Source organism: Cyprinodon tularosa, unplaced genomic scaffold, assembly GCF_016077235.1.
Source record: "Cyprinodon tularosa strain WSP-4 unplaced genomic scaffold, ASM1607723v1 ctg82, whole genome shotgun sequence".
Classification (NCBI taxonomy): domain Eukaryota; kingdom Metazoa; phylum Chordata; class Actinopteri; order Cyprinodontiformes; family Cyprinodontidae; genus Cyprinodon; species Cyprinodon tularosa.
This window is the reverse complement of record NW_024039585.1, coordinates 236,006-250,529: the sequence shown is the minus strand read 5'-3', so window position 1 is coordinate 250,529 and position 14,524 is coordinate 236,006. Positions and strand designations below refer to the sequence as shown.

General features: G+C 36.9%; 1 protein-coding gene across 2 annotated transcripts; it reads left to right on the top strand.

Moving 5' to 3' along the window:
* nexn (nexilin (F actin binding protein)) lies at window positions 1–13,278 on the top strand. 2 transcript variants are annotated; one of them, XM_038272158.1, is made up of 13 exons: window positions 1–191; window positions 2,728–3,136; window positions 3,227–3,421; window positions 5,659–5,743; window positions 5,838–5,986; window positions 7,797–7,997; window positions 8,078–8,251; window positions 8,408–8,596; window positions 9,285–9,476; window positions 10,452–10,646; window positions 10,875–11,096; window positions 11,812–12,006; window positions 12,113–12,511. In XM_038272158.1, the coding sequence occupies exons 2-13, from the start codon at window positions 2,777–2,779 to the stop codon at window positions 12,494–12,496; spliced, it is 2,541 nt and encodes an 846-aa protein (XP_038128086.1). In that variant the 5' UTR covers window positions 1–191; window positions 2,728–2,776; the 3' UTR covers window positions 12,497–12,511. The 2 variants fall into 2 exon arrangements, with proteins under 2 accessions (XP_038128086.1, XP_038128085.1); XM_038272157.1 differs by lacking the exons at window positions 1–191; window positions 2,728–3,136 and adding an exon at window positions 12,619–13,278 and having other exon boundaries at window positions 3,207–3,421; window positions 12,113–12,476.
* The last annotated feature ends 1,246 nt before the right edge of the window (window positions 13,279–14,524 follow it).

Here is a 14,524-nt window from a genome sequence, read left to right as displayed (position 1 = left end):
CGCTGGTTATCCGGCAGAAAGTAACGGTACTTTTATGGAAACGCCTTCCTGACCCCCAACCAGCAGCCAGCAGGGTCTGAGCAGACAGTGGTCACTCCTCACTGAAAGTCTCAACACTCTTTTACCGCTTTGAGTTTTCATTTACAAAACGGATTTTTTAAATCAAGACTTGAGGACTACAGCACAAGAAGGTAATATTCTTTTTTTGTTTTATAATTAAAAAATACAGTTGCCCATAAAGTGGGCATTAGTCTTTTATCTATTTTCATGTAATGATTTATTTGTTACATATAGAACTGGATGGATTTGTCTTTTCCAAACATATGAGAATGGAACCAGAGTAAACAAAATATTCACATTTTCAAATTTATGGTAAAAAATTACTAGAAAAATCTTCTCATGAGTGTTTGAGCTGCTTCTTTAGTGAATCACACTTTTTTCTTTTTTCCCCTCACGGATTTACTGTTAGGCCCACAGAAAGCTATAAACTATATAAGGTATACTGCTTTAATCTCTCTCTGTTTCACATGTGTCAAACTCATTTATTTCTGTCATGAATTCTTGTGCCAGCTGTGTACAAAAATAGGACAGCACCTGCTGAAACGAAACATTTTCAGTAAGCAGAATTTCTTTTTGTTAGTGCTGCATTACTACAAAGACCTTAAAGAGCTTTTATTGTTTATTAAATCATTTGGAGATAAGCTTATTTCTTTGTTTCTATAATTACATATGTAGACTTAATTCTAATTAGGAAGTGGACTGTATATATTATGTAATAATAATTAGGTAAATTGAAGCTCCAGATGGCATGTTGTCATAGCATGCTTTACAAAAAAATGACAGGTGATATCCCATGCTTATCAAGCTTCTGGTATTCATCTGTTCAGACAGACAGATTCCATGATATTGACATAATAACAATGCAATTAATCCAATCAGGCTTTTCAAAAATATAGTTATGGATATGTCTCCTGTTTTCCCTGTTTTATGATTTTTTACAAGATTCAAAACAAAACCTTTCAAAAGGACGTCTTTCATGGGACTTCAGACAACAATAGTCTCTGCATGTGCATCTAGATTGAGTAACTTTAGTTTCCACTTTAAATATGGTGTCTTTACTTAGGAATCTTTGGAAGTGGATTTTGAAAACATTGTTGGCTTAGAGTATTCCTGCCTCAGACTGCTGGATGAGTTAATACAAACTAAAAGGGTGCAGTTTCTGATAAGCAGCATTGTGTCACACTAAGATCATCAGATCTGAATAGAAAAGGTATTTGTGGAGGCTGATAAAGAGCAGCAGTTTTACCATGGGATGACTAACAGTCCCCCTTGTTCAGTCGGTCGTCTCGCACAGAGCCCGGCCATTTGGTGGAGGGTCTTTTAGGCGACATGTGGGTGCCAACTTGATCTCTCTCCAACTGCCTATCACTCATCAGAAATAGCCATGATCACATGTTCCGGGTGCATAAGTGGGCTATAAATAGGGGTCAGCAGCCCCTCATCACACTTTTACTCAACAGAAAGAGGAGCAAACAGTTATCTTTGCCTTAAACACAGATTTGAAGTTTATGGTATTAAAAAAAAAAATACATAAACTAACTAGAATCAAGTTACAATATAGATGTTCTATAGGTAATTTGTATGAAAGATTAAACATTAAACTATGATACAAAGATGCAGCAACAAAAGGGAATTTTACAAGGAATACTCAATACTAAAAAAGTAGACTACGACTGAGACAGAAATGGATATTATTATTAGCGGCAACCAACACAAGCAGCAGGAATCAATTTCCAGTTTTTGATAAGTGTGATTATTATAAGCAAATGTTCGATTCCGTTTCTTTAGATAAGAAAAAACATCACTACAAATGGTATCCCAAAGCACTTTAAGAGACAACATTTTAAATGTAGCAACTAATAATAATTGTATATGGTTCAAACTACAACTGATCAATCTACAATAATTCATTACAATCATTACAATCCAATCATGGTCAGATTTAGAATTATTATTATAGAGGAAAACTTAAAATACAGTTCATTGCAAAATGGTAAAACTTTTTTATCTTTGGAAGCCCATCTGCTTCCATGGAGTCACTGACTTTCCATTCTTTATCCTGAGCAAGAAACCCCTCAGCAGAACCTGACTCAGCCTGTCAAACCAGTGGGAAATGAAAGGAGAAAGCAGACAGGAAAACTTAACAAGTACAATAGAAACAAACAAAGACAAAATATTGTTTTTGACATAACCTGTGTTATTGTTTGTCATAAGCTGGTATTGTTTAGATAAAAAAAAATAGATTAACTAAATTTTATATCTTGAACAAGTGTACTTTCTATGGCTAATTAAAACAATGTGACAGCAGTTGCGCCTATGGCATTGATGAAACATAGAAGTACTGAACCAGAAGCACTTTCTATGAAAAGTAAAACAAAAAGCATGTACAGTTAATGGTAGCAGTTCTAAACCACTAAATGGACAGGGATGCCTGAGCAGGGAATATTTGCTATAAAAACAATAAAAGAGTATGTATAGTTAATGACTCATTATCTGTTAAGAAATACTGACACAAAAAAGTGGATTATTCTTGGATAATGTTTTATGAAACAAAATAAAACAGAGAAACAGTATTTATTTTAGGAAAACATTTGTACCATGCATTTGAGGTGTTACAATACGTATCTATTTAACTTGATTATGGCTAACTCTCCTTTCTAATTCCAGCTTATATCAAAGCAAACCCTGTTTGTCAACTTGTCATTGTGGCACAAACATGACTGAGGTGGCGCAGGTTACAGCTGTCGATGCTCATGATGCTAAAGATGATGTAAACGACAGCGGGCACAGCATGAGCACAGAGGAAGACTTGGAAGAGAAAATGGGAGAGGAAGACAATGAGGAGATGGTCAGCGATGCTGATGAGAGAAGTGAGAAGACACTCCAGAACAAAACCATAAAAACTCACGAGGTGAAAGACAAAACAAATCAGGAGGCAAAGGAAACACAATCAAACGGTATGGAGAGCCAGCAAAGTGAGGAAAATGAGGCTGTAAATGGTGTCTCCGACAACAAAGATCAACTACAGGAAACAAATGAAGTGGAGAACATGTCAGATCTGGCTTTTAAAAGAGAGGTAAAGCAACAGAGATGGACACTATCCGGTCATTAAACTCCATATTTATTACTTAAACTTGTTTTATCATTTCTTTTACTGTAAAAACAGAAGCTGCGGTCCAGAAAGCCAGTGGCCAAGAGCTACGTGCCAAAGCTAAACAAAGAAAAAGGAGATGTGTCAAGCAAATTTGAGGCCATGCAGAGAGCCAGAGAGGAGCGCAGCCGTCAGAGGAACAGGGACGAACAGCAGAAGAGGAAGGATCAATATGTCAAGGAGAGGGAGTGGAATCGCAGGAAGCAGCAGGTTGAAAGAGAGAAACGCCACTAACTTCTGTTTGTGATCTGCACGGCATGATGGGGCATGATGGAGGTGAAGAAGCTTCCAGTTTCAATGAGAATCTAGTCTTTAATCCAGAGGGCTGCAGTCCAGCTGGTTTTAGACTCAAGATCACATTTATTAACAATTTACGTTTTATGATCTTTTGCCTTTATTTTGTCTTGGTTCATATTTAACATTTGTAATATCACGTATCAATGCGCACTAAAGTACTGAATCATAAACTAAACAGAAGGTTTTTGTACCTGGATTAATGAACTTACACAAAACTAAAACTTACAAACTTACTGCCACAGTAATCTTTTATAAATTAAGTTATTTATTTGAATTCATTTCTGTTAACTCATTGTTCCTGAGGGCCTTTATAGCAACTTTTAGATGTACCTTTGTTTCAACACACCTGAATCAAGTGATAAGATGATGGAGAACTGGCTACATACTGAGGAACTCAGCCATTTGATTGTGGTGTGTTGGACCAAGTGTGGCTCTAAAGCTGCAGGATACCGACCCTCAGGTACTGGAGTTTCCCACCCCTGTCTTAAAGTTTTAATTTAAAAAAAGTATTTGTTGGACTAAATCCTTTCTGGCACACTTGATGTTTTTGACTCACAGTTAAAACTACATCATGGGCTACAATGAGAGAAGAGGTAAGGATTTACAAATTCAGAGATAATATAAATTGTAATAAAAACAGAAACAATTAACCCAAAATAAGATTCCTTTCAAAGGTAATTCAATAAAAAGGTTGAAATTAGTCTAAAAAGAAAGTTGTCTTATAAAGCAGCAAAAATGACATCATTCCTTAGATATCAAGTTTCAATTTTTCTTCAAAAAAAGACAAATTTCTTCAGGCAAGAAGCAAATAACCATCCATTTTAAAACTACCAGTCCTGAACAATAATCTCTGTGAAAACACCCACAAGTAGATGGAGAGGTCCCTCTGAAAGATTTTAAAAGGGTTGGTCAGATGGGGGCATTTATCATATTTGGCAATAAATCACAAAACAGCGCAACATAGTTTGTTATCCAGTTGTTATCCCAATCCTGGGCCAGGAATGAAAAGGAATGGTTGACTTAGAGAATGGCGCTGTATGTAAATATAACATTATGAAACCTGTACTGAGAATAATAAATGTGCTGTTACAGTTAAGATGTTGCAACGTCTCAAATCTCATCGATTCCTTATCCAAATGTATTTTAATAAATTTAATGATTCATGCCAGAATATATTTCCATCCCTTGTGCCCAAGATCCATTTCTCGTTCATTGGAACTGTACTTAAACTTAATAGAGCAAAAGTAATAAAATCTATCCATCAATTTTACCTCATGTTTATCCCAAGCGGGGTAGAAAAGGGTGCTGGTGCCTATCTCCAGAAACACGTTTTTGTGTCGTTTTAACACCATAAAATAACAGGTTTTCTCTTTGAGTGTCTTAGGAAAGACTCCAACATACAGTATGCTCTAGAATTTCTCACTAGTTTTTTTTTTTTTTTTTTTAGTTTTTTGCATAGGCTTTAAACATATACAACCTAGTCTGAGATAGTCTTTACTTTTTGTGTGTCATTTTCAATTATTCATAAAATATCCTGAAGCTGATAGATTTGGATAAATAAGATAAATTATTATATTATACATCAAATTCAAAATAATTCCAGTCAAAATGTGAAGGGAATTAAACTTATAAATGGGTTTACACGAGATAGATTGCAAAATTAGTTGTTGTAGTGTAAAAAACCTAAGTTAAAATAAATAGCAGCATAGAGTTAAAAAGGATACCATGGTAAATGATAAGGAATTTAATTTCTAGCTGAGGTCATAATGTTGGACAGTGAGGTATAGTAATTGGAAAATGTAAGATTTTCAGAGTAAAGCTCTTTTCTTTTATTCTGGCAGAGGTAAAATAAAGACAGTGATATGGTGTTATGTGAGTGGATTACTGGTGGTAAGCAGACACAACAACCTTCCTGTGGACTCTTGTGCCAGAGCTTGCTGGCTTGCATGGACACCAACGCTCATCCCCTCGCTGTGCAGCTACCCTGCAGGCCAATCAGAGGCCCACTGACAGGTCACATGACCTTGATATTAGCAGGGATTTGGCCCTTGTTCTTGCTGGGACCAGTATGGCTCCTGAGTGGCAAAGGAGATGATCCCAGCTAAACCTTAACCTCAACACTCTCTCTCTAACTCTCTGATCCACTGCAGATAAAAGACCTTCTTGCTTCCAGTGATGAGGAAGAGGAGGTGAAACCGAAAAAGGTGGAGAAGTCTTACGTCCCCAAAATCACAGGTAAGATATCTGGAGGAATAAAGCTCTCAAAAGGGAAAACAAGAGGGACATCGTAAATCTAAAAGCTTGTGTCTTTCTACATGATTAAAACCAGGTAGTGTGAAGGGGAAGTTTGCAGAAATGGAAAAACAGAGACAAGAAGAAGAGAGGAAGAGGATGGAGGAAGAGAGGAAGAAAAGAGAGGCCCAGGACCACATGGAGAAACTCAAAATCAAGAAGGAATTGGCACAGAAAGCTGCTGAGGTCAGTAATCATGGAGTTAACTGCTTGTGAAGGGTCTCATATGCTGTTGAGAAGGAGGGAAGTCTGTGGTTCAGCCCTGCCTTTATGGTGGCAATAGAGTACTTTCGTCTGTAATGATTAAGGTAATCCTCAGCTGCCACTTGGAATAGTTATTTTAAGTGGCTTTTGAGATGAGAACAGTTGGCAGGGTCTAGATATAGGTCTGAAACCCAACGGCAGCATTGTTGACAACACCAGACTGTGGCCTGACAGTGTGAGCAATGTGTCACAGGTTTGAAAAATTGATTTGAGGTCTGATTAAAAGAATCTTAGTAGTAACACACAGAAAGAGTAATGTAAGGCTTAATACTGTTTTCGGACAGGATTATGTAAGCACTCTTCTGCCAAATAGGTAATTACAGGAAATTACCTGCTATCACCATGCCCTAATTCTGCTTTAGCTAAGTGTAAATGACTTTAAAAGAGTTTTAAGGAATAACAGATGGAAATCTTTATCTGGACCGTGTTAATTTAGAGATACTTGAGAGATTCAGCCTACTTTATGGTTAGCTACTGTATATCTTACACCTTGAGATTGGTTTCAGTATATTACTTGTTTCAGCACCAGCTTTTATCCTCAAAGGAAGTGAAATGTTAAATTTTTGAGCAAAGTTTTTGTATGCAGAGGTGTAACTTGTTCTCTTCGGTTTAGACGAATGCTTTCATTAAAGAGAGCCAGGTTTGTGTTGTATGTGACCAAGACAGAAACAAATTTAGTGGGGCACCAGCTACTCGTACATTTCTACCTCCTCCTGCATCTCTGCTTTGGTTCCTAATTAAGCAAAGAACTATAATGTTTTGCTGGAGAAAAAAAAAAAATTCAAAACCCATTTGCTTTTTGTCTTGTTTTGTATTCTGCCACATTGATTGTATCGTCTTATATTTTACTGTATCATATTATATATCACTGCGTCATATTGCAGCATATTAAATTGTTTTCTGTTGCGCTATTTTACATCACATTACAATGTATTGTATTGTATCGCATTGTATCACACTGTGGAGCATTATATTGTATAGGAAGGCACTGAATTGTATAACACTGTATTGTGTTGTAGGTTGTCATACTTTAAAGCTAGGCACGCATCCCGAAAAGTCGGTCCTTGAGGGCCGCTGTCCTGCAGGTTTTAGAGGTTTCCCCTGCTTTAGCACAGCTGATTCTGATGATTGCAGTTCAGCAAAAGCCTGTTAATGAACTATCAACGTAAATCAGCTGTGCTGGAGCAGGGAAACCTCTAAAACCTGCAGTTGTCCTGCAGGTATTAGAGTCTTTGGCGCTGTTATTTTTGCTTAAAGAAGCAAAAATGTTTTTGGGATTCATGCATTAAAGTATTTTTGTTACCATGTATAAATTATGTAATATATTTCATTGAATAAAAATGTGTTCACACATTTTTATTCAATGGTTCACAACAGCCAATTTCAAGATTAAAAATGCAGATTTTTTTTAACAAAGTTTTAAAACTTTTACTTTATCCTCTTTTATTTAATATTTTTCCTGCTGGTTATCATGATCTAAGTTACTTTGCGATCCAGAAAGAAGTAGAAGAGAGCTGCCAGGTGTAGACTGCAGATTCCTACCAACTGTTTCCCACACCACCCAGTCTCTACATTTGCTCTAGATTCCCCTCCTGTGACAGATTTAGACTCAGCTATCTTAGACTCACACTCCTCACCCTTTCACAGACCCCACTGTGGATGATTACATTAGCCCTGCAGAGTGTCCCCTCTCCACACACATACACTAAATCAATCTCTATTTATTTGGCAGGAAGGAGATGACACAATCCTGATACGGGTGGTTCCAGCAAAGACATCAAGACCTCCGGGCAAAATCAAGATGAACTTTGAGGACATTGAGAAAAGCAGAGAGGAGGAGCTGAGGAAAAAGGTAGAGGAGGAGAAGAAAAGACGATATGATGAAAACAGACGCTCTTTCAGGGAGGCAAAGCGACGCTCTGTTGTTCAACAGGTACATTTTTAAAGCTTTCTAAAACTGTTTTACAGCTTTTCCATATTGGTGGATTTAAAAGTCTAATTACTTTATACCAGGATGAAGAGGAGAAACCTTCAGAGAAGTTGTCAGTGACTCCTGGAAAACTGAAGCTGACATTTGAGGAACTGGAAAAGGAACGTCAGGAGCAGCGGAGGAAGCAAGCTGAGGAAGAAGCCAAGCAACGCCTGCTAGAAGAGAAGAAGGCTTTTAAGGAGGCCAAGGAAGGAATGGTAAACAAAATGCCTTTAATTTCAATAAAGTTATGACTTCCTGGACTGAACCTTCTCACAGAGACACCTTATAATGTACAATAATTAAAGTTATAAAAACAGTCAAATTCAAAGGATAAATTCTTTTCAACATATATGAAATTTACATCTCATTAGGAAGATGATGAGGACATCGGTGAAGAGGATCATGACGACAAAGAAGAGATGCGTCCTGGAAAACTGAGGCTGAGCTTTGAGGAGCTGGAGAGACAAAGGGTTGAAGAGGAGCGCAAGAAAGCAGAGGAGGAGGCAAAGAGACGCATGGAGGAGGAGAGGAGAGCTTTTGCTGAAGCAAGGAAGAGCATGGTCAGTATTCATTTCTTTTTGGATGAAAAGTATTTATACAACTATGTGCAGTGTTTAGCAATCTATCTCGTGGATAAAATATGGTAGAGGCCCTTCGAGATATTAACTCTCTGCATTTAATCCATCATTTTGGGGAGGAGTGGGCTGAAATTGTGCAGCGCCCGGGGAGCAGTGTGGGGTTAAGAGTCTTACTCAGAGACCCGGAGTGCAGGCTCCGGGTCTTGCAACCTTCTTAGAGCACAAGTGCACTGCTCCAACCACTGGGCCAACAGTCCCAAGTATTAGTTTTGATAATAGAATAGAAAATAGACAAAGAATTATTTGGGTTAGATCTAATAACTGGCACTATTACCATAAAATCTGTTCATTTCAGCCTTTATTTATAAAATTTTACATAACAAATTACATACATTATGGCAATACCTTCTATTAAGTAGCAGATTTAGGTTATATAGAATCCAATCACATAGAATACATAGATGATCAATTTCAGATCAGGAAAAAAAACAAAACAAACATCAGCGGAATAAGGCTAAAAAAAAAAAAAACACCTGCAAAACTGGAAACAACATAATAAAACCCACAAACAAAATAAAAAAATCTAAACTATGGTGGTAGTAATGGTGAACTTTTCCTCACAAACAATGTCAAAGTTTAGACCCTAAAGTTTGGCCTGTATTCTTCTCAGCTCATAGATGAAGACGATGAAGTACTGATGGCCTTGCTGAACCTGGAGGGCAGCAAACCTGGGAAAATATGTGTCAGTTTTGAAGAACTAGAGCGGCAGAGACGCGAGGAGGAGCAGAGGAAGGCAGAGGAGGAGGCAAAGAGGAGACTGGAAGAGGAGAAGAGGCTCTTTGCTGAGGCCCGCAAAAGCATGGTGAGCCTCACTGACTTAGTGGCCAAATTTTCCAGCATGTGTGTTTGGCTGGTCGCTAACATGTCCAAGCTCTGTCAGGCTTCTTTATTCATATAGTTCTGGTAAAAAGTTTAAAAACACTTATCATGAGTATTAAAGTCATAATGACTTGGGGGTTTTAATCATGCATCTGTAACAGTTTTCCGTCCTGGATTAATAACATAAAATGAATGAAAAATATTTGTAATCAAAGTCCTGGATACATTTAGTGTTGATTTTCTCTGATCCAAACAGATGTAAAGATCAAATATGTAAACACCAAGTTATTACTTTTGGTTAAACGTAACTTAACAGGTTTCAGAGAATTTAAATGATTTGTGTAACCAATAAAAAGGCTTGAACATAATTTTGGATTTTCTACTAGAAATGGGAGATCTAATTTAAATTAGTCTGTTCCCTGTGGATTAGACTTTCAAACAATGCTCTGAAATTTTCAAGGTTTATGAGAAGTAAAGCTGAAAAACTGAAGAAAATTTTGGCATCATGCTGAGAAACTGATGGGCCAGTGATGCATGGTACTGTATATTCAAGAAATGTATGGAATAATTGGTATAATCATTTGGTCCCCCAAAAAGCAACAGTGCATGCACATCATTGAAACCCTCAGATTATTCCGACTTCCATACCTCAATGGAGGAGTGTAAACTCCCAGCCTTTTCAATATTTTCCTTTAATTACTCAAATGGGCCAGAGTGATCCCTCTGAATTTTAGTTACCATATCCACTTTGTTTATCATTTCTTTAAGAGGCATATTGTGGATCAGAAAAAGTCTGCATATGGAGATGAAACGGTTGCTTAACATTTAACTTAAATGTTAATTTGAGAATAAAAAACAGCAAAATGTAAACTTTTGCGCAGGACAGTAATGGGCAGCATGCTGAGCCAAAGGCCATAATGGGATTGAAGCTTGTTATGTTATGCTATGCTTTGTTCAGGTGCTGGAGGATGATGAGGAGATGGTAAAGAGTGACTCTCAGGAGGCTCTGCACCCCAGAAAATTAGAGATCAACTTTGAGGAGCTCCTTAAAGAAAAAGAGGAGGCTGAGAGGAGAAGGAAAGCTGAGGAACGCAAAAAGAAACTCGAACAGGAAAAACAGGAATTTGAGCAGCTCAGAAAAGAGATGGGAGAGGTATGTCCTTTGAATTTAAGTTAAAACATTATGATCTTTCCTGTGGGGCCTCTATATTTGTTTTTGATAGTTCTACAACTAACGTTTTTAAACATATTTTAGACTTAAATCTTTGTGACTATGACAAGCAAACAGGGATTTAATTTTCATGTGCATTTGTCTACATTACTCAAAGGGATTTGGACAGAGATGTTGTGCCTAAATATTCATTGTGCCAATATTTTGCAGGATGAAATTAATGAAAGCTCGGATGTCATAAGCAAAGAATATGAAGAGCTGACAAAGCTCAAGAAAACTGGCTCCATTCAGGCCAAAAACCTCAAGTCCAAATTTGAGAAAATCAAGCAGCTGACGGAGGAGGAGATCCAGAAAAAGATTGAGATGGAAAGAGAGCGGAGGAAGGCCATTGATGATGAAATTAAACAGAGAGAAGCTGAGAGGGCCCAGGAGGTAAAGCAGCTCAAGTGCTAAATCAAGCTTTATATATATATATATATATATATATATATATATATATATATATATATATATATATATATATATATATATATATATATATATATATATATATATATATATATATAGATTACTCACAACCTATAAGCATCCTTTGAAACCCAAAATATTCTTAGGAATTTTACCATGAAAGTATGAATCCAACATTTTCAATTTTCATTAACTAATAGATCAGACAGCACAATTTATAATTTACCTTACAATGTGCTTTAAATATCACAGATTAAATGTTTAGGAGTGGCCTGCTGTCCTGTAGAAAATTAGTGTGCATAACTGAAATGGTTTATGGGCAAGGCAGCTTTAAATTAGACTCAGTGAGTCCAGTTCTGTTAGGAGAAATGGGACAAAACTCTGGGAAATTATTATAACAAGATTTCTCAGTTTGCTTTAATGAGAAAGGATACTCCCAAATTTTTTAACGAAATCATCTGGTTTGAAGGCAATTCTAACTAAATACTAATGAATTTAAATATAAAAAAAAACTGGTTAGAAAGTTGATATTTGTTATTCAAATGGACCTAAAATGGGAACATTTTAACCTGACTCAATATCAGACGGTGATAATAGAAAAATTTTAAATATGTTTCTGTTTACATGATGGGTTTAGATATCCTGTTTTGACATTGTAAATAAGTCCAATGCCTTTTAGGACGAGGAAGAGGAGGAAAGAGAGACAACCCCAGTGAGATCTGAGGACTCACCGTTCAAACATAAGGTGGACATGCGTGCTCGGTTTGAACAAATGGCCAAAGCCAGAGAGGAAGAGGAACGGAGGAGGATAGAGGAGCAGAAGCTGCAGAGGATGCAGTTCGAACAGCAAGAAATTGACGCCGCCCTGCAAAAAGTACCAATGTCTCCTACTGATTCTTACATGTCTTATAAGTAAAAGGTTCAGTTTGAGCTTTGTTTAATTTCTCCAAGAAAACATAACTGTTTTTGTCCTTTTACAGAAAAAGGAGGATGATGTAGAGGATGAAGGCAGCATCATCAACGGATCGGCAGCCTATGAAGATGAGGAAGATCATGCGAGGTCAGGGGCACCGTGGTTCAAAAAGCCCCTCAAAAACCAGTCCGTGGTGGATTCTGAGCCAGTTCGTTTCACTGTTAAGATCACTGGGGAGCCAAAGCCAGAAGTCACCTGGTGGTTTGAGGGAGAGATGCTCCAGGACTGTGAGGACTATCAGTATATTGAAAGAGGAGAGACATACTGCCTTTACCTGCCGGAGACCTTCCCGGAGGACGAGGGGGAGTATATGTGCAAGGCTGTAAACAGCAGGGGCACAGCAGCCAGTACCTGCATCCTCACAATAGAAAGTAAGACCACTCTGGTGTGACTGCATGGCGATCATTCCCTGGAACTACATCACCTAACGAAGTGGATCGCATGCTCCTCTTCTGCTGGAACTTAGGCAGAATAGCAGATGCTGATAACCGTTCTTCTGTTTCTGTTTTGCAGCTTATGACTACTGATGCCCTTCCATTTTGAAAGAGTTTCCCTGTTGTTTTTCAATAAATCCACTGTGGTCAAACGGTAGAGGGAAGGACATTATGCTTGGCATTCCTAAGACAAGGATACACAGCACATGCACAAACATACATACATAAGAAATGAAGTTGTTGTTTACGTGTTGCTAAATGGAAAATGCTGCCCGGATGTCGGATGATACCTGTGCCAAAACAGACAGATTCCTGTTCTACTACCAGAGATCGCCCTGTACTTTAAATGTTTATTGTTGTGAGACCCTAACCATGTTCATTTGTCCAAAATGTTGCTGATCTGCATTGTAAATATCACACTTCATGGTCCATAAGCAGAAAATATTCTAATGTGATCTCAGACTGAGATGCAGCACTTGTCAAAGTATTATCAGAGCTGCCACATCTTGCAGTAAGGAACATATCTCATTTTTATATACAGAATCTGACAAAAAAAGATGGACTTTTATTCATGCACACACCTAATGTCCCCCAAATTCTTGACACAGATATTATTGTTAATTTGTCGAGAATTAATTTTTATTGTTTGATAGTTAAGGAAAAGTAGCCTAGCTTGAATATTGTCTTATATTATAAATAGAGAGCAAGTTTTAATAAAATAAAAATTTAAAAATCATGACTGTGATGTCTAATAGCTATTCACTGAAACTTTAAATGTGTCATTCTGTCTATGCTTTTATGATAATGATTGTTTTTTTGCATTGAGAATAATATTTTTTGAAACACTTCAGATTTATTGCAAACTGTTGTTCACCAGAATTCTATATCCCATAAAACTATATGGAACTATGGAGGAGTATACATGCCTAGTGGGGATTATTACATTATAAAGCTTGATAACATTATAATTATGACCTCCTCAAAAATTATGACTTGCTTGTTCTTATCCTGGAATATTCTTATATCTTTTTAATCATTTTATTTTATTTTGTTGGCAAAATATGTATATAAACAAACATGAATAGAAGTCAAATTATTATAATTGAAAGCATAATAAGAGTAAAACCAATAGAAAATACAGCTTTTTGGTTAAAGGTAGATATTATTTTGCAGTTGTTTTACTTTTTATTTTCCTGATATCAAAGTTAAGGAAGTTATGATGATAACCATGGTAATAGGAGCACATATGATATACTCAACAAAAATATAAACGCAGCACTTTTCACCTTGCTCCCTTTTTTATGAGTTAAACTCAATAAACTTAAACTTTTTCCACATACATAATGTAACCATTTTCCTCAAATATTGTTCACAAACTAGTCTAAATCTGCAATAGTGAGCACCTTTTATTTTTGCTGAGATAATCCACCCTACCTCAAAGGTGTGCCACATGAAGATGCTGATTTGACACCATGATTAGTGCACAGGTGTGCCTTAGACTGCGGACAAAAAAAGGCAACTCTGAAAGGTGCAATTTTTACATGCAGCACAATGCCACAGGTGTAACAAGATTTGAGGAAACATGCAATTAAATTCAGTTCAATTTAGTTTATTTATAAAGCGCAAATTCAAAACATGTGTCATCTCAAGGAACTTTACAATTCAACCAGCTTTCTATCTAAGGAAAACCCGTTGATTGCATTGAAACCAATGAAGAGAAGCTAGGATAGGAGAAATACAATCTCTCTTTAATTTTCATCAGAACTCTTGCTGCAGCATTTTGGATCAGCTATTCTAAAATTATATTATGATCAACTGTGTCAAATGCAGCACTGAGATCTAACAGGACATGTACAGATACAAGTCCATTATCTGAGGCCATGAGAATATCATGAGTGACTTTCACCAGAGCTGCTATGATGAGCTCTAAAGCCAGAATGAAACTCTTCAAAAAGTTCATCATGGTGTAAGTGGTCACACACTTC